This window comes from Dipodomys merriami, unplaced genomic scaffold (assembly GCF_024711535.1).
Source record: "Dipodomys merriami isolate MVZ:Mamm:240054 unplaced genomic scaffold, mDipMer1.0.p SCAF_31, whole genome shotgun sequence".
Classification (NCBI taxonomy): Eukaryota; Metazoa; Chordata; class Mammalia; order Rodentia; family Heteromyidae; genus Dipodomys; species Dipodomys merriami.
In genome coordinates, this window is record NW_027204604.1 from 14,315,033 (window position 1) to 14,333,583 (window position 18,551).

General features: G+C 37.8%; 1 protein-coding gene across 2 annotated transcripts in view; it reads right to left on the reverse strand.

Annotated features, from left to right (window-relative positions):
- Positions 1–18,551, reverse strand: part of Camsap2 (calmodulin regulated spectrin associated protein family member 2) — a 76,952-nt gene that overhangs the window by 18,785 nt on the left and 39,616 nt on the right. The window contains exons 4-9 of one of the 2 annotated variants that reach the window (XM_070041864.1): positions 17,360–17,443; positions 14,235–14,267; positions 11,440–11,581; positions 10,728–10,867; positions 3,242–3,335; positions 979–1,072 (exon numbers count right to left, since the gene is read on the reverse strand). In XM_070041864.1, coding sequence (XP_069897965.1) covers positions 979–1,072; positions 3,242–3,335; positions 10,728–10,867; positions 11,440–11,581; positions 14,235–14,267; positions 17,360–17,443 — 587 coding nt within the window. The remainder of the gene's footprint in view (positions 1–978; positions 1,073–3,241; positions 3,336–10,727; positions 10,868–11,439; positions 11,582–14,234; positions 14,268–17,359; positions 17,444–18,551) is intronic. The other variant, XM_070041865.1, reaches the window with a different exon arrangement.

Here is an 18,551-nt window from a genome sequence, read left to right on the forward strand (position 1 = left end):
TAATTAACAGTTCAGAGAATAGAAGACCAAGAATATCAAACATTTTATACATTTTCAAGGAAGTAAGTATTACCATGTAACCAACCAGAGAATAATATTTAGATGATGTTTCCCATGGGAAAAAAAACCCACAGAAACTCCTAGATCAGCAATATTTTAACTTAGTCCCTTTGTCTCCTTTTGCAGTAATCCTAACTACTCAGGAGGCTGAGATCTGAGGATCATGGTTTGAAACCACCATGGACCGAAAGTCTGTGAGACTCTTATTTCCAACCAATCAACCAACCGCCAGAAAGCCAGAATTAGAGCTGTGGCTCAAGTGGAAGAGCACTAATCTTGAACACAAAAGCTCAAGCCCCAGGACCCACATAAAACAAACAAGCAAACAAAAACAAAAAACCATAAAACTATAAGTAATAAGATAATTCATAGTAGTAAATCACTAGGCACTATAGTTCAGAGAGGTAGGAAGCCCTACAAAGCAAGTAAGAGTATCCACTACAGTGCTCAGTTGAGCCTTAGCTTTTGTACTCAAAAGTGGCCCACACTTTAGAAAGAAACTTCTAACACGAAGAGCAGATGGAGGCTTCAGAAACAGTTTATTTTTCATAAAGCCAAGACTCTATGAATTTTTTGCTCATAATTTTAAAATGAATTTTAACAGATTTGTTCCAGTTTCTAAAAATCCACAAACCATCATTTTTGTCAATTCAGTTCCTGACACACTAATCTTTACTAGGTTAAGATTTAATATTTAACTTTATTGCTACCTCTCAATATAGAAAATTGAAAAAAAGGGAAAAATTACTTAAAATATTTCTTTGAAAAATCTTTAAATTTAAAAATACAAATGTAATGTAGGTTAATTACAACCTAGTTTAAAATCCAACTAAATTGTTAAAAATTTTATTAAATATAAAATGCTATTGGAACTCATCAGAAAACAAACGGAAAAAGTGAAGTCACTGCGGAGTCTACCTTGAAGTGAAGTCGGACCCGGATGAGCCATCCACGAGGTTTCTTTTGGCAGCATTTAAGACAGGAATCGATGGCCTATCTTTCACAGGTTCAGCTAGAATGAAAGATAAAACTTCAAAATTACCCATTCAGCTTGTTTCTAACATTTATTTTAGGAAATCTAGGCCATAAATAAATGTTTCAAACTTAATCTCTGGTTTCCTTACTAGCTACAGAGAAATCATAGTATTGGTAGCTTCTGTTTTCCTTTCTTCCCCCCACTTTATATGTGATTTGGGATGGAACCTAAGACCTTACACATGGTACAGACCAGCCCTGCCTTTCCCTCTTAAATAATTCCTTCTTCTTCTGGCATTAGGCTCCTGCTCCGTCCTCCTCCTAGTTTTGGTTTGTATTTTCCCTTGAGACAGGGTCTCACTCCATAGCTCAGGCTGGCCCTGAATTCACGACTCTCCTGATTCTACCTCTACAGTGCTGAGATCAAAGATACCGATGACCATACCTAGCAAATTTCTTTTTAAATAATTTTGAAAGGCCAGACTTGCTTTAAATCCTTCTTAAAGTGTTCTGACTTATATTCACTTGGAGGGGGGCTACCATAAGATATATACTTAAAGATAAATTTATAAGCTTAATTTTGTGAATGCTTTCATAGCCTATATATATATATATATATATATATATATATATATATATATATATATATATATATATATATATATGACTATCTTTGCTTTTTGTGAAAGCTGGCATTTTGGCAATCAATTAAAGTGGACAGGATTTCACCTACTAGGATAGTTTATATTTTTGTAATTTACTCTGGGGAAACTAATTTACTTTTGACTGATATTTAAAAACGGATGTTGGAATTTTGGGCTTCACAGATAAAACCACAAAAAAGCAATGTAGTAGAAAATTTATGTTAACTACTGTAAATTGTATATTGTTTTGAAATGACTATTAAGTAAGACTTACCATTAAGTAACTAAGATCTTAATAGTCTTAGAGAAAGATCTTTTTGATGTTGTTGGCCATGGGACTTGAACTCAAGATCTGGGTGCTATCCCTGAGCTTTTTCTGCTCAAGGCTAGCACTCTACCACTTTAAGCCACAGCTCTACTTCTGGTTTTCTGGTGGTTAATTGGAGATAGAGAGTCTCACAGACTTTCCTACCCGGGCTGGCTCCAAACCTCCATTCTCAGATTTCAGACTCCTGAGTAGCCAGGATTACAAATGTAAGGCACTAGGCACCTGGCTTAGGGAAAGACCTCAACATCTTCAAGTTTTCTTTGTTATTTAACTGGCTTAATATTCAACATCTGCTTTACATAGCTGAGAGAGTAGGACAAATCAAATATCCACTGGTATATTTCACAGAATTTAGACTGAAATAGTTGAAAAATATCCCTTGGGTATTTTTTCCTCCTTCCGTATTTCTTTCTCTTTAATTTTTTGAGTGGGCAGAGGTAACTAGAACTAGATTAGGAAAGCAAGGTTTGGAGCCAACCAAGGAAGGCTGCTAAGTATTTGGAAGGCATAATAATCAAGTTTTGTGTTTGCAAGGGTAGCCACTGGTAGCAGAAAGAACTGGTCCAATAATTGTTTTTGCTGGAAATGCAATTAGGGGGCTGAACTTAGCATTTAGAATCTTTTTTTCCCATTAGAAGTAAACCTCTCCTTTTATATCGGAAGCCAACAGAAAATCTATTTTGCTAATGATAAATTTGCTTTATAGAAACTTGAGGAATTCTTATTCTTTATTCCTAGGGATCTTTATAGTAATAATCTTATTTCATATTAGTTTGTTCTTGTTGAAGATAAACAGTAAATTATGATATTATATTAATAATAGCCGTGTCAGTTTAATTATATGTTCAAACCCTCTTATGATTTAATGACAAATTCAAATTGTAGGTTAAGGCGGTGTCATACTGCAACTAGATTCTGGATAACATAATGCTGAAACAAAGAACTAGGGACAGGAGTAATCAAACACTAGAAATAGGAATAAAAGATGCAAAGAGAAATATTACACACTTAACAATTCTATACTGTAAGACTTCAAATTTGGAGCCATTCTCTCAATTTTCTTTTCTTTCATCATAATTATGATTTAGGGATTGAAAGTATTAAAATGCTTACAATTGATCAAAGCTAAATATCAAGCTGAAATATAAAACAGCAACAGGCTTCAAAAGAATAACCAGATGAGACTATGTAAAATTTCCATTTTCCTCCATGAAAAATGAAAAAGGCTGATTACCTCCATGTGGACGAATAACTCGAGGCTGCACAAAGGGCGGCTTCACCACCTCAAACCACCAGAAGAGCTCTGCTACAAACACCACATAATTACTCTGTACAAGAAATGGTAAGAAGAATGGTAAGAGACTGTAACAACACAAATCCATGACAAATAGAATTATAATCTGCTTTATCTACTCAAATAGAGGCTTAAATCCCACTCGTTTATTACTACAGAATATTTACTGAAAGCTACTACATGTAAATAAAGACACTAGCTCTTCTGTGTAAAAATGATAAATATTCAAAACTTCCTTGCTAATTTGTGTTGTAGTTCCAGAATTTTTGTCCATTCTAGCAGGCATTAATGCTTCTACCATGTAGAATTTAGATAACACATAGGAATATTATTATCTTGTAGAATTTAGATAACATATAAGGCACTTTTCTTTCAAAATAAACACAGATAACTTAAAATATTCAATCATTTGAGACTCTGAAGAGCAGCTATCATTTAAAAGCTAATTAAACTCTACTTTGATCCTTGAAGATTTTTCTGTAAAGTTTTTCATATGGTTAAAAATACTGTACCAGGGGCTGGGAAGGTGACTCAGTGGTAGAGTGCTTGCCTTGCATGCATCATGAGGCCTTGGGTTCGATTCCTTAGCACCACATAAGCAGAAAAAGCTGGAAGTGGCGCTGTGGCTCAAGTGGTAGGGCGCTGGCCTTGAGCTGAAGAGCTGAGGGACAGCGCCCAGACCCACAGTCCAGGTCCCACGACCAGCAACAACAACAACAACAACTTGGAGACAGTGCTCAGGCCCTGAATTCAAGTCTCAGGACTAGCACATGTACAAAAAGGGAGCAGTGGGGCTGGGAAGGTGACTCAATGGTAGAGTGCTTGCCTTGCATGCATGAGGCCTTGGGTTCGATTCCTCAACACCACATAAGCAAAAAGAAAAAAAAATACTGTACCAGCCAGGCACTGGTGGCTCATACCTGTAGCTACTCTGGTGGCTCATACCTGTAGCTACTCAGGAGGCTGAGGTCTAAGGATGGCAGTTCAGAGCCAGCCCGGGCAGGAAGGTCCACAAAGACTCTTATCTCCAATTAACCACCAAAAAATCAGAAGAGGAGCTGTGCCTCAAATGGTAGAGTGCCAGACTTGAGAGCCCTGGCCCTGAATTCAAGTCCCAAGTCCAGACAAAAACAAATAAAAAATAACAAAAACTTGTAGCTAACGTATGTGTTAGTTTCAATGCTAATTTCAATAGTAATCCAAACTGGATTACTGAGCTCCTTGAGTGCTAGGATTACAGTATGTAACACTAATACGTGGTTTGAGCTTGTTATTTTAAAATGTATATACCAAAAAAGCTATTCGCATTATAGGAATTATTTTATATGTTTGATATTTTTTTTAAAAAGATAGCAATATACGGAATGGGAAGGTGGCTCAGTGGTAGAGCGCTTGCCTTGCAATGCATGAGGCCCTGGGTTCGATTCCTCAGCACCACATAAGCAAAAAAAAAAGAAAAAAAAGCCGGAAGTGGCGCTGTGGCTCAAGTGGTAGAGTGCTAGCCTTGAGCTGAAGAGCTGAGGGACAGCACCCAGGCCCAGAGTTCAAGCCCCACAACTGTACCCCCCCCCCAAAAAAAGATAGCAATATAAACCAGATGCCATTGGCTCACACCTTTAATCTTAGCTACTCAGGAGGCTGAGATCTGAGAGTTGTGGTTCAAAGACAGCCCAGGCAGGAAAGTCCACAAGACTCTTATCTCCAATTAACCACAAGAAAACTGGAAATGATGCTGTGGCTCAAGTGGTAGAGAACTTATCTTGAGCTGAAGAGCTTAGGGACAGCACCCAGGCCCAGAGTTCAAGCCCCACAACCAACAAAAAAAACAATAAATAAAAAAACACTATATAAAAATTGTTTTTATTATTTATAAAATTTTTTTTTTTTTTTTTTTTTGGTCGGTCGTGGGGCTTGACCTCTGGGCCTGGGCGCTGTCCCTCAGCTCTTCAGCTCAAGGCGAGCGCTCTACCACTTGAGCTACAGCGCCACTTCCGGTTTTCTGGTGGTTTATTGGAGATAGGAGTCTCACAGTCTCTCCTGCCCGGGCTGGCTTTGAACCGTGATCCTCAGATCTCAGCCTCCTGAGTAGCTAGGATTACAGGTGTGAGCCACCAGCGCCCGGCTTATTATTTATAAAATGTTTTTAAGTTAAAATACATTTTAAAGGTTTTGGGTATTGGACCTCTATTAAAATAGTTACTAACAAATTTTTATCAATATTTCATGAGGTCTTATTTCATATTAAATTTGGGTTTTAAACATTATTATTGAAAATACTGGCGTTTCCCACAGTAGTGCTTTTTTCCTCCTGCTGCTAATTTTGAGTAACCCTCAAGGTAGTCTACAATCTCCCTTAGCTTCATGCACTCTTGGTTTGTGTCTCCTATCTCTTATCTGACAGTTCCAGAAGACTACTATACATAGGTCGTAAAGCAAGAGAATCAAGGATGACTCTTACCAACACACTCATATAGTAGCATGGGAAAGACCAGGAGAAACACGTCATGAGAAGAGTCATTCTCTAGCTATTTGTGTGTCTGTGGTTAAGGGAAAGATGATGGAAGAGAGGCACAGCCATGAACAGATGTTTGTAAAGTTCTTCCTTTAGGTATCTGTTTTCCCTGTCAGTTCCCACATTTAGTGTGCTATCTGAAGCAGCCATTGTTGGGTTTTTTTTTTTTTTTTTTTTTTTTTTTGTGTGTGTGTGTGTGTGTGTGCCAGTCCTGAGGCTTGAACTCAGGATCTGGGCACTATTCCTGGTTTTAGAGTTTTTTCCTTCCCTCAAGATTAGCACTCTTCCACCTGAGACATACCTTCACTTCCAGCTTTTTAGTAATTAACTGGAGATAGGAGTCTCATGGAGATTTCTGCCCCAGCTGATTTTGAACTGCAATTCTTAGATCTCAGTCTCCTGAATAGCTAGTTAGAATTATAGACATGAGCCACCAGTTCCTGGCAATTTTTTTGTTTAATTTTTTGTTGGTCCTTTTGCTGGTCAGGGCCTAGGCACTGTTCCTAAGCCTCTTTGTGCCCAAGGCTAGCTCTCTACCACAGTGCCACTTCTGGCTTTTTCTGAGTAGTTTATTGGAGATAAGTCTCACAGACTTTCCTGCCCAGACTGGCTTCAAACCACCATGCTCAGATCTCAGCCTCCTGAGTAGCTAAAATTACAAGCAGAAGCCACCTGCACAACTGTCTTAAAAACTACCCAGGACGGGGCTGGGAAGGTGGCTCAGTGGTAGAGCACTTGCCTTGCATGCATAAGGCCCTGGGTTCGATTCCTCACTACCACGTAAGCAAAAAGAAAAAGCCAGAAGTGGTGCTGTGGCTCAAGTGGTAGAACGCTAGCCTGGAGCTGAAGAGCTGAGGGACAGCGCCCAGGCCCAGAGTTCAGGCCCCACAACCGAACCCCCTTCCTCCCCCCCAAAAAACCTACCCAGGACACAACACACACTCAATAAATATTTATGGAATAAATATACAAGTGTATCAATCCACGCATAGCAAAAAAGACTACTCAAAAAATATTCAAATGTTGCTAGGAGTTTCTCTGATGAGTATCTGATGGTTAAAGCTTGACTGGACTGCGATTAGAAAAGCACATCTCTGGGTGACCGTGAGAATGTCTCCAGAGACAATGAACTAAGGAGGGGAGGACCCATCCTAAATGTGGGGCCACCGAGATGGCATGAAATAAAACGCGGGAAGCAGCCCTCTAGCGCACGATGCTCTCTGCTGCTTGTCAGCTTGGTCCTTCCACACCTCCTCACCAAGACGCTCTGCCTCACCACCGGCCTCCAAACAACGGAGCCCGGCCAGCGGACCACAGCCTGGAACCTCTGAAACCAAGAGCCAAATAATCCTTCCTCCTTCAAGTTCCTCTTCTCCCATGTTTGTCACAGCAACAAAAAGCTAACACAATCTACTGGGTAATAAGATTGCTGTGATTTATATTTTTTCTTTATACTTTATAGTATGCTATCTGAAGTGAAAAGTATGTAATAAATTCTTAGGTGTTGGTGCTGGGTTCTACTCTACTAGTAAAGTTAACCAAAAGCTGACTATATCTGGAAAACTACTGCATTGGTGCTCAATAATTACCTGCTGTTACCTTAATAATAACAATAAATTGTATTAAAATATTTTAAGGATCTAATAACATAATTGTATTCCTAATAATTCCTAATAATATAATTGTATTGTTTGGCCACAAGATGGCAGTGCAGTCAAGAGATAGTTTCCAAGGCTCATGAAGGGTTTTTTTTTTTCTTCTGAAATTATGATGATGAAATGACAATAAATTGCCATCATATTCCAGGACTGACAGCACATTAATTTCACTTAAAATCTTTGCTTCTTAAGATCAAGTACAGTTAAATAATTAAACAGTGTCAACAACAGGAAATAGATAAAGAGAATACAGGATAGAAATTAAGGTATGCCTTAGCCCCTCCCCTCGGTCCCCTGTGTGCCCTTTTACAGTCCTTCTTCTGTCATCTACTTTTTTCCCCAGTACTCACCAGTGAAGGTTTGTAAACACTCAAGTCTCTCACATAAAATAGTATATTATGTATACATTCTCATTCCAGGATATGTAAAACACCTCTGAATTACTTATAATACTGAAAGGTTATTACAATATCTATCTAATACAATGTAAATACCATGTAAATAGTTAGTACATTGAATTGTTTATAGAAAAAAATCACAAAAAGTATGTCTATGTTTAGAATAAAAGTAACTTTTTCCAAATATGTTCAGTGTACTTGGTTGACTCCACAGAAGTGGAACCCAAAGAGTTTAGAGGGCTGACTGCACAAGTACAAAAACGGAATTTGGGGGGCTGGGAAGGTGGCTCAGTGGTAGAGCCCTTGCCTTGCATGCATGAGGCCATGGGTTGATTCCTTAGCACCACATAAGCAGGGAAAAAAAAAAAAGAGTTCAATTGTAACAAAACATTTCAATTTAGGTCCTATTAAGATACCACCCCAATTCTTACCTAAGTCTCCTATGGGTGTGTGTGGGGGGGTCTCCTATGGGTGTGTGTGTGTGTATTTTCCCCCCCTTTTCAACCTGGGTACCATCCCTGAGCTTCTTTGTGTTCAACGCTAGCACCTCTAACACTTGAGCCACAGGGCCACTTCCGGTTTTTGAGTGGTTAATTGGAGATAAAGGGACTTTCCTGCCTGGGCTGGCTTTGAACCACAATCCTAAGATCCCTGCCTGCTGAGCAGCTAGGATTACAAGCATGAATCACCGGCATCTGGCCTTTTATTATGTCTTTATCAGGCTTTGGAAGCAAAGGAGTATTGGCTTCCTAGAATAAGTCTGGAAGGGTGCCTTCTTTCTATCTTAAGGAGTGGTTTGAGGAACATTGGAATTCTTTAAAAGTCTGGTAAAATTCAGCAGCAAGTCCATCCAGACCAACCTACCTCTGGTTTACAAAGGACTTTATTGGTCCAGAATGTCATGTAGTGAAACAATACCTTTTTTTAGGATTTCTTTTTTCCTCTTTCTATGAAGACAATCCTGGAATTTTTACAGAGATTACATTGAATCTGAAAGTCGCTTTCAGTAATATGGCCATTAGAACTATTAATTCTGCCAATCCATGAATATAAGTCAACAAGAACAAGAAAAAAATAAAAAATAAAGATCCACTAGCAAAGGTACAGAGAAAAGGAACCTCTTAGTACATTTGATGGTAATGTATATTAGTCTAGCCACTCTGGAAAACAGTGTGGAGGTTCTACAAAAAACGAAAAGTGGGCCAGGCGCTGGTGGCTCACTCCTGTAATCCTAGCTACTCAGCAGACTGAGGTCTGAGGATCAAGGTTCAGAGCCAGCCTAGGCAAGTAAAGTCCGTGAGACTTTTACCTCCAACTACCTACCACAAAAACAGAAGTGGTGCTGTGGTAGAATGGTGGTAGAGCTGTGGTAGAGTGGTAGAAGTAGAGTGCTAGCCTTCAGCTGAAGAGCTGAGGGACAGTGCCCAGGCCCAGAGTTCAAGCCCCATGACCAATAAATGAATGAATGAATGAATGTGGAATGACCATGTGATCCATCTACATCATTACTGGGTATATAGCTAAAGAAAATGATGTGTCAGCATACAAAGGAGACACTTGCATACCTATGTTTACTTCAGTGCTATTCACAACAGTGCCAAGTTATGGCATCTGTCAACAGATAAATGGAATATATACATACACACACATATATGCACACACACAAACACACATAGTGACTAACTGTACACAAAGAAAATGAAACTGCTGAGTACACAGAGCACTTGCTTAGTGTGGGAAAAACAATGGCATAATTCCTAGCACTACAGAGGCAGGGAGAAGGCAGAAGGAAGCTCTGTCATATGCAGGAAAAGGGGCGGGACTGGAGGGAATCACATTCAGCAAAATAAGCCAAAGAGAGAGAGAATATCCTATGTTTTCTATCATATATGAGCTAAAGAAATGTTTAAGGATGACCTGAAAGTAGCAAAGCACTACACCAGGAAAGGAAATGGGGGGAGAAGCGAGGGTGATAGGAGAGAATGTGGACATAATCACGATACAACATATGTACATATGTAAATACTGAAGTAGGGTCCATTCACCTGTCTAATTAATATGTTAATAATGATAATAATAAAATCCATTGTGTTTATCACTTTAATATCAATGGAAATAAAATATATTCAAATTATAGTTAAGAAAGTGATACTCAGTAAAATAATTTTAATTATTCTTTTCATAAAATCTGAAAGCAAAAATTGACCAAATGTCAAATGATGAGAAAGGTGACCAATATCAAACAGTCTCATCACTAAAGAACAACTACATAGGACCTAGTGAGAATGGACTGAATTTCAGTTTAATGTTAAAATATTCATTATATACATAAAATATGCATAAAATACAGCATTTTATAACTGGATATTACATATGTATATAACATGAATTTACTTTTGAAATTATTGAAGAATTTTCAAGAAAAAGAAGACTAAGCTGAGTGCCGGTGGCTCACGCCCGTAATCTTATTCAGGAGTCTGAGATCTGAAGATCACAGTTCAAAGCCATTCTGGACAGGAAAGTCTGTGAGACTCTTACCTCCAATTAACCACCAAAAAGTCAGATGTGGAGCTGTGGCTCAAAGGTAGAGTGCTAGCCCTAAGCAAAAGAAACTTAGGAACTGTGTCCAGGCCCTGAGTTCAAATCCCAGGGCTGGCATTAAAAGAAAGAGAAAAAGAAAAAAGAAAAAAAAAAAGAAAGAGAAGGCCAATAATGTTTTTTTTAAGTTAAGATAAACAGAAAAATAATTTCTTTTCACTAATATAATCTGTAAATTTACTGTAACTAGGCCAATGATTTCTCTTCAATTTTTAAAACATATTATAACAATGTAAGGGCAAAAAAGAACTTAATTTTACCTTTATAGATGAAGCAGCATAGAGCATATCTTCCAGGGAGAAATGGCAACACTGGTTCAAGTATTCTTGACAAAATTCCTGAATCAGCTGTAGATTGTACAGGCTATCGGCCAAAGACATAGTTTCTTTCAAACAAATATCTTCAAATAAAGAGCAAGATGATGATTTAGGCTTAATCTGATAAACATTTCCTAGCTATTTCCTAATTAGTACTTAGTACAAATATGTGACTCTAGCAACCAAATTTTCACAAATATTATCACACAAGCCGGGCGCTGGTGGCTCACGCCTGTAATCCTAGCTACTCAGGAGGCTGAGATCTGAGGATCTCGGTTCAAAGCCAGCCCGGGCAGGAGAGACCGTGAGACTACTATCTCCAATAAACCACCAGAAAACCGGAAGTGGCGCTGTAGCTCAAGTGGTAGAGCGCTCGCCTTGAGCTGAAGAGCTGAGGGACAGCGCCCAGGCCCAGAGTTCAAGCCCCACGACCGAAAAAAAAAAAAAAAAAAAAAAAAAAAAAAAAAATATATATATATATATATATATATATATATATATATATTATCACACAGAAGTTCTCAGTTATCTTCCTCAGGTTTATACTTCACTGTTTCTTCTCTAAAAAGCCTTGATTAATTATTAAGTCACTGTCTTAAACAAACTTGTGTTGCCCTCTGTGTGCAGTTCAAAAACGTCTTGGTGGAGCACTTACCCTCTAACCTGACAACACCGGGGCAGTAGAAGTGAATGAGGGCAGCTAAGGCACAGCCGTCGGTGCAGTCCTTTAACAGATTTTCTACCAATGGAATGCAAGGCAGTTGCTTAAGCAATGTTTGTTCTTTCCTATAACGAGCCTGAGAGAAGGGGGAGGAGGGAGAAAAAGGGAAAGAGAAGATGGGGAAAAGGTTAAGTGCTAAGCAATATAAGTACTAAGCAATACCCAGGGAATAAATAAGAATTGTAGACTCTAAAGTACCAGTAAGAAAACACAAGCAAAGAGGACAGTATTCACCAATATCCTTCTTTTCTAAATAATACTATAAATTATCCAACTTAAATACACAGCAAAAGAACTGAAAGCTCATGTATGTGACAGAACATTATGAATTTACATGAAATGATATTTAGTTTATGTGCTTACAATTACAGAACAGATTTGAACACTTTGCACATAAATGCTCAGTTCTGTTCATTTGCAGATTAAAAACAATCACTTAACTTTAAAATTAAATTTTATTGAGATGGAAAGTTTTTACCCAGTAATACTAAAAATATTTATGTGGGAAGAACAAAAGTACCACTTGAACAGAAAAAATTACAAGAGTTATAAAAATTGAGGAATGGGAAGGTGGAGGGAGAATATTCTGTCATGTAAAAGAAATTTGGAGGTACAAAACATCACTTTGGCCAGGTGCTGGTGGCTCATGCCTGTAATCCGAGCTACTCAGGAAGCTGAGATATGAGGATGGTGGTTTGAAGCCAGCCCATCTACAATTAACCCCTCAAAAACTGGAAGTGGCTCTGTGGCTCAAGTGGTAGAGCTCTAGCCTAGAGCACAATGAGGCTCAGAGACAGGGACCAGGATCTGAGTTCAAGCCCCACAATCAACAAAAACAAACAAACAAAACCCATCATTTGGGAAATGGTGATCCTAACAGCATAAAAGATACACTGTTTTGTCATTCAAATGTTGACCAAAAACAATCTTCAGCTGTCAACCTCCTGAGTAGCTAGGATTGCAGGTGTGAGCCACTAGTGGACAGCTTACATTTTATAATTAATTTTATAATTCACCTGTGTGTGAATAAAAATAGAAAAAAATCAAATTTACCAAAAAGAACACTTAACATCTGGAGGTAAATTCAGATTTCTTTAAAATAATATCCTTCAGACAAACAGTATGAAGAATGTATTTATTCCTGTGTCTCTCTTACTAGCTGGCCAAGGACAAGAATCACAATACATGTTTTCCTCTTGAAGATTTTAGGAGGACCTGTTCTTATTAATCAGAGCAAGCTAGATATCTGTAGTTAATGACATATTTCTAACTAGATAGTGTGCCTATGTTCAGAAATAATTACACATACAACACAGTTTCTTTTATTACAATTTTTACAGAAAACTTCTCCATTTGCTTATAGGAGACAGTTTAAAAATATGTGGTAGAGTGCTTGCCTTGCATGCATGAGGCCCTGGGTTCTATTCCTCAGCACCACATAAGCAAAAAGAAAAAAGCCGGAAGTGGCGCTGTGGCTCAAGTGGTGGAGTGCTAGCCTTGAGCTGAAGAGCTGAGGGACAGCGCCCAGGCCCAGAGTTCAGGCCCCACAACCAGACCCAAAAAAAAAAAAAAAAAATGAAAAAAAAAAAAAAAAACTATGAAAAGGGAGGAGGAAAGAGAAGAGCAGGAGGTGAGCAGAGAAAGGAAACCAAGAAAGAAGAAATCAGCCAGTAGATCTCCTAACCCTAAGCTATTTTCCACATTTCTAATGCATTGCTCCAGATCCTCACCACTTTTCCTTGCTTATTCAGAATCAAGACTGGGCTCAACTGGGTGCCCAGGTCAGAACTGGACTTAAATGATGAATAAAGGACTGAGTTGTATGCTGTTATTTCCTTCTGCCAAGCAGCACGCTGGACAGAGGAGGTGTGTGTTTGTATGTGCTAATAATACGTGTCTGTGGTTTACACTTGACAATCAAATCAGACAATTACAACTGCCATGCCCTACACTTTCTTGAAAATTACAAGTAAATCAACATTAAAACGGAAGTTATATGTAATTCTCAAGACAGTTTATTTATAGTTGACAAAAGTTACATAGAACCTTTTATATTTGGGCATGCTATATGATTTACAAACACATTGCATGGAATGTTTCCTATTCTTTCTACAAACTTGAAAATTTGGCATTCAAAAAGAAGTTCGTATTTTCTATATGTCAACATTTATAGCATATTTTTATTACTAATGTTGTGAAATAGTTCTTACATGGTTTAACCCAGCCCCTCCAAACCTTATTTAAAACATTACTCCTTCAAGTCCAATCAGAATTCAATATAGTTTAGGTCCAATACTGGTGAGGGCACAGAGAAAGTTTTGCTTTCCTTTTCAGTCACAAAAAAAGTGAAGTACCCTCTACAATTCTACCAAAAAGATAAATTACAGATAATTCACACATAATGCAAATTCATCTTCACTAAAATTATTAAAATTGCTGAGACTCTGCAGCCCTCAGGCTGTCTCTGCTGGTTACTAAGTCACTGATGCCATGTGAATAGTCTATTAACATCAGCGAAAAGATGCTCATTCTCTAAGTCATTAAAAATTTTTAAATTCTAACTTTGTCTAGAGCTATTGTCTTTGATTTTACACTCTGATCAGATACTTTAAAATCCAACTGCTATTCAGTGATAGAATTACAATAAACAACTCTACCAGCAAGACATAAACGATACCGTTCTACAAATGGATTCTGGAGAACAAGTTGAAATAGGTGGGTAAACTTACTGGAACCAGTTTCCAAAACCATTTGGAAGGAGACTTCAGAGGAAGCAGCAGAAAAAAAGGGGGAAAGCAAAAGGTAAAGGGAAAAATTCATCAGCATTATCATCAATAAACAAATTTTAGCAGAGTTTCTGATAGTGGAGTCCCAAGTTTATAGTTCTCATACCATTTTCTCATATGTAAATTAATAATTTAGTTAAAACATATAGGTTTCTAATAAGAAAGACCAGCAGCCCCTTCTCCACCCTCTTTTTTTTCCCATAACAAAACTCATTTTAGGATACCTAGGATATGCTGTATATTTTGGCAGAAAAGAATTTCGTTTCTGAGATCAGACTGAAAATAAATCCATATTGTAAAAGAAAAGCACAAAGACTCTAGGGCTAGAATTATAATCAGAAATTTTAAACAGAATTAGACCAAGTCCCATCTTTTTGAAGGGAAAAGAAGAAAGATCATTCTAATAAGTGAAAATACAGAGCAAATAGCAAAGTAGTAGAACTGACTGAAAATAATAAGTGACAGTAAATTTTCTATCTAGAGATACCCAAAAGAATATAATTTTTCCCTTTCTACTCAGTTGAGGGGCTTGAACTCAAGGCCTGGGCACTGTCCCTGAGCTTTTTCACTCAAGTCTAGTATCTACTACCTTGAGCCACCACACTGCTTCTGGTTTTCTGGTGGTTAATTGGAGATAAGAGTATCACAGACTTTCCTGCCCAGGCTGGCTTCAAACTGTGATACTCAGCTCTCAGTCTCCTGAGTAGCTACGATCGCAGGCGTGAGCCACCAGCATCTGGCATAATTTTTCTTTAATGAACACAGTAAGATACAGTGACTCATACCTGCAATTCTAGCTACTTAGGAGGATGAGATGGAAGGAGGAGATCAAGGCTTGAAGTTTGCCCAGGCATAAACGTTCAAGAGACTTCATCTCAACCAATAGCTGGGAAGGTGGCACATGCTAGCTAGGGTGGACGCACGATGGCTGGGCGCAGTGGTGTGTGACTATCATAACCCCCGCAATGAGAAGCAGTGAGGATGGCAGTCCAGGACAACCCAGAAATTTAAATAAGACTCTGCCTTGAAAATAATCAATGTGCCGGTCCCCCAAGGCTAACACCTCTGATCCTAGCTATTTCAGAGGCGGAGGTAATGGGGATTTTGGTTTAAAGCCAGCCTCCCAGATTTAAATTAACCAGCAAATCTGGAAGTGAAGCTAAGGCTCAACTGATAGAACACCAACTGCAAGCAAAAAAGCTGAGCAAGAACCCAAGGCCTTTAGTTCAAGCTTCCATACTGACATACACACACACAAAAAGTGGAATAATTTATTCTGTGAGAATATGTCTTTTGTTTGTTTTGTGTGTGCCAGTCTTAGGGCTTCAACTCAGGTTAGTGATCTACCATTTAAACCATAGCTCTACTTCCATCCTTTTGGTGGTTAATTGGAGATAAGAATCTCGTGGACTTTCTTGTCCAGGATGGCTTTGAACTGCGATCCTCAGATTTCAGCCTCCTGAGTAGCTAAGATTACAGGTGTAAGCCACCAGTGCCTGCCAAGAGTACATTTCTTCATGATATATATGTTTCTTTATCATGTACACTTGTACATGAAGATGTAAATACTATGTGTTAAATAAAACTCACAGTCATGTGTTTATTCATTCAACATTGTTCAGTTAGTAAGGGCAACTGCATGAGGCCTAAGAACTATAAAAGAGTTATCATGGTATAATTGAAATACTGTCTAAATTCCAGTTTTTGTAAATGTTATTCAATCTGTTTGTTCGAAACACAAATGATATTTTTTCCCACAGAAATATTTATTAAGTCCTACATTACATACAAAAATCCCTATTTGTTTTTTTATTATTCTTTTTTTATTGTGAAAATACTGTACAGAGGGGTTACAATTAAATGGGCAAGATAATGAGTACATTTCTTATCAAGCATTGTAGCCTCCTCCTTTGTTTCCCCTTCCCATCCTCCCCGCACCAAAGTTGTAAAGTTCGTTTTCAACATATAAAATCCCTATTTGTTTATAAGGTATATCTAGTAATACAGAACTTATTATACATAATAAACAAGATTCCTCTGGAAAATTCCATTAGTATTATAACTGAGAATGATAGCACCTTAATTTCATTCTTACCCAGGGCTACACTGTAAGCAATCCTGAGCAATGTCTACATTATGGAAAAGAGAGAAGGAGGGAAACAGACGGGAGAGGATGGGGAAGGTGAGAGTGGAGGGACAGGAACATGAAATATGTAATCTGGGGTGAGAGGGAAAGGAGATTTATATTCTAATCAAAAAGGAGATTTATATTCTAATCAACCTTTAGGGGAAAGGACTCCAACAAAGATGAACGATTCAGCACAGGGTAGTGGGGAGAAGGTCTATGAACAATGATAACTTCTTATACTATATGTGCTTAGAAATCACCCTATATACTCTATGTTGCTGAAAGTGTATTTTTGATCCAAGTACATGAAAAAGAATCAGTTTCAAAGAGAGAAACTTAGCTGGGCACCAGCAGCTGCACCCCTGCAATCTCAGCTACTCAGGAGGTTGACCTAGGAGGATCACAGTTCAAAACCAGCCCAGGCAAGAAAGTCTGTGAGATTCTTATCTCTAATTAATCATACAAAAAAGCCAGAAGTGGAGCTGTGGCTCAACAGTGCTAGCCTTGAGCAAAAGAAACGCAGGAACAGCACGTAGGCCCTAAGTTCAAGCCCCAGGACCAGCACAAAAAGAAAAGTTAAAGACTACATCTGAAAAACCAAGTCTTTTCCAATGAAGCATATCAAACAACTTTAAGTTCCAAGAATATCATTAGAAAGGTTGGTCTTTACATTTAAAATTATTTTCTTGTTGTTTTATTCATTTTTTTCCAACACTATTATTGCCAAAAAGTTTCAGAATTAAGTTCCAGTCATTAATAATTTTTTCATAGTATCACCTTATAAGCCTTCATCTGGTATTCCTATTCAGTGTTTATGATGTCGTTTCCTAGAGTACAGTCAACAACACTGAAAATTTTAATAAATCCAACTATTAATATTTCCACAAATAAGACCTAAAAGTGAATATACATAGACGTACGCACATGCAGGGTTTTATACCTTTTGACCTCCTGGAGCTTCAACTGTGTGAGGGTCTTTCATTTTCTGTTCTTGTTCCATTATGTCTTTCAAATGCTCATTTACCTTAAAATATAAAAACATGAATTCAAATTATAACAATTCAAATGTAACAATGAACAAGATGTACTTTAATATGTCTGGTCAGATCTCTGAGCTCAAATATGATTACCACACAAATGAAGAAAATGGCATTTTAACAACCAGGAAAAAAACCTTAAGAACTATTTGATGCTCTAAAAATAAAAGAGAATTATGTACTCATTACCTCACTCATGTAACTGTAACCCTCTGTATAGTATCTTTACAATAAAAAAAAATTAAAAAAAAAAAAAAAGAAAAAATTTTAATCTATTTTAGAACTGGTAAATGAAAATTGTTTTACTAAAGTTAACCAAGTTCATTATTATCAACAAACACTGTAAATGCATTCATTAGCAGTGATTTCACATACACCAATGTTTCGTGGGAGAGTTTTACTGAGTCAAAAAGCCACAGTTGAGAGACAAAATTCTACACTTGACAATGCTTCTCAGGAGAAGGTCTAATTTAACACCTTTCGGATTATTCAATATTCAGATAGCCCATAATCCAAAAGAGCATAAAAAACTTTAAGTAACTTTGTATATAAACTATTTCTTGAAAACACTTTGCACAAATTTTGACTTCAAATTGTAAGATCACTGTGGTAACAGTAAGTAAAACTTCTAATGACATTTCTAGAGGACATTAATGCCCTTGGCCACCAACAGAAACAAAGTGTGTGTGTGTGTGTGTGTGTGTGTGTGTGTGTGTGTGTGTGTGTGTGTGTGTGTGTGTGTGTGTGTGTGTGTGTGTGTGTGTGTGTGTGTGTGTGTGTGTGTGTGTGTGTGTGTGTGTGTGTGTGTGTGTAGAATTTTCTTTCCTTTTCTTGAAGTCGAAGTCAGCTTTTTACTATAAACTTTTCTAATTATATTTTATTTTATCAAGCATTTCTAGGTGTTTATAACAGTCTGACACAGTGAGAAAATCACTAACATGTTCTGCTTTGGTACACGCCTTATAAGGAAGTTTTACAACCTCAGCACATCATTTAAGCACTCAGTATGTACTGTGTACCAGTGACAGGCAAGGAATACAGGACCAAAATATGGGAAGGTTTATCACCTTTTGTCTTTCCTTCCTTCCCTCCTTT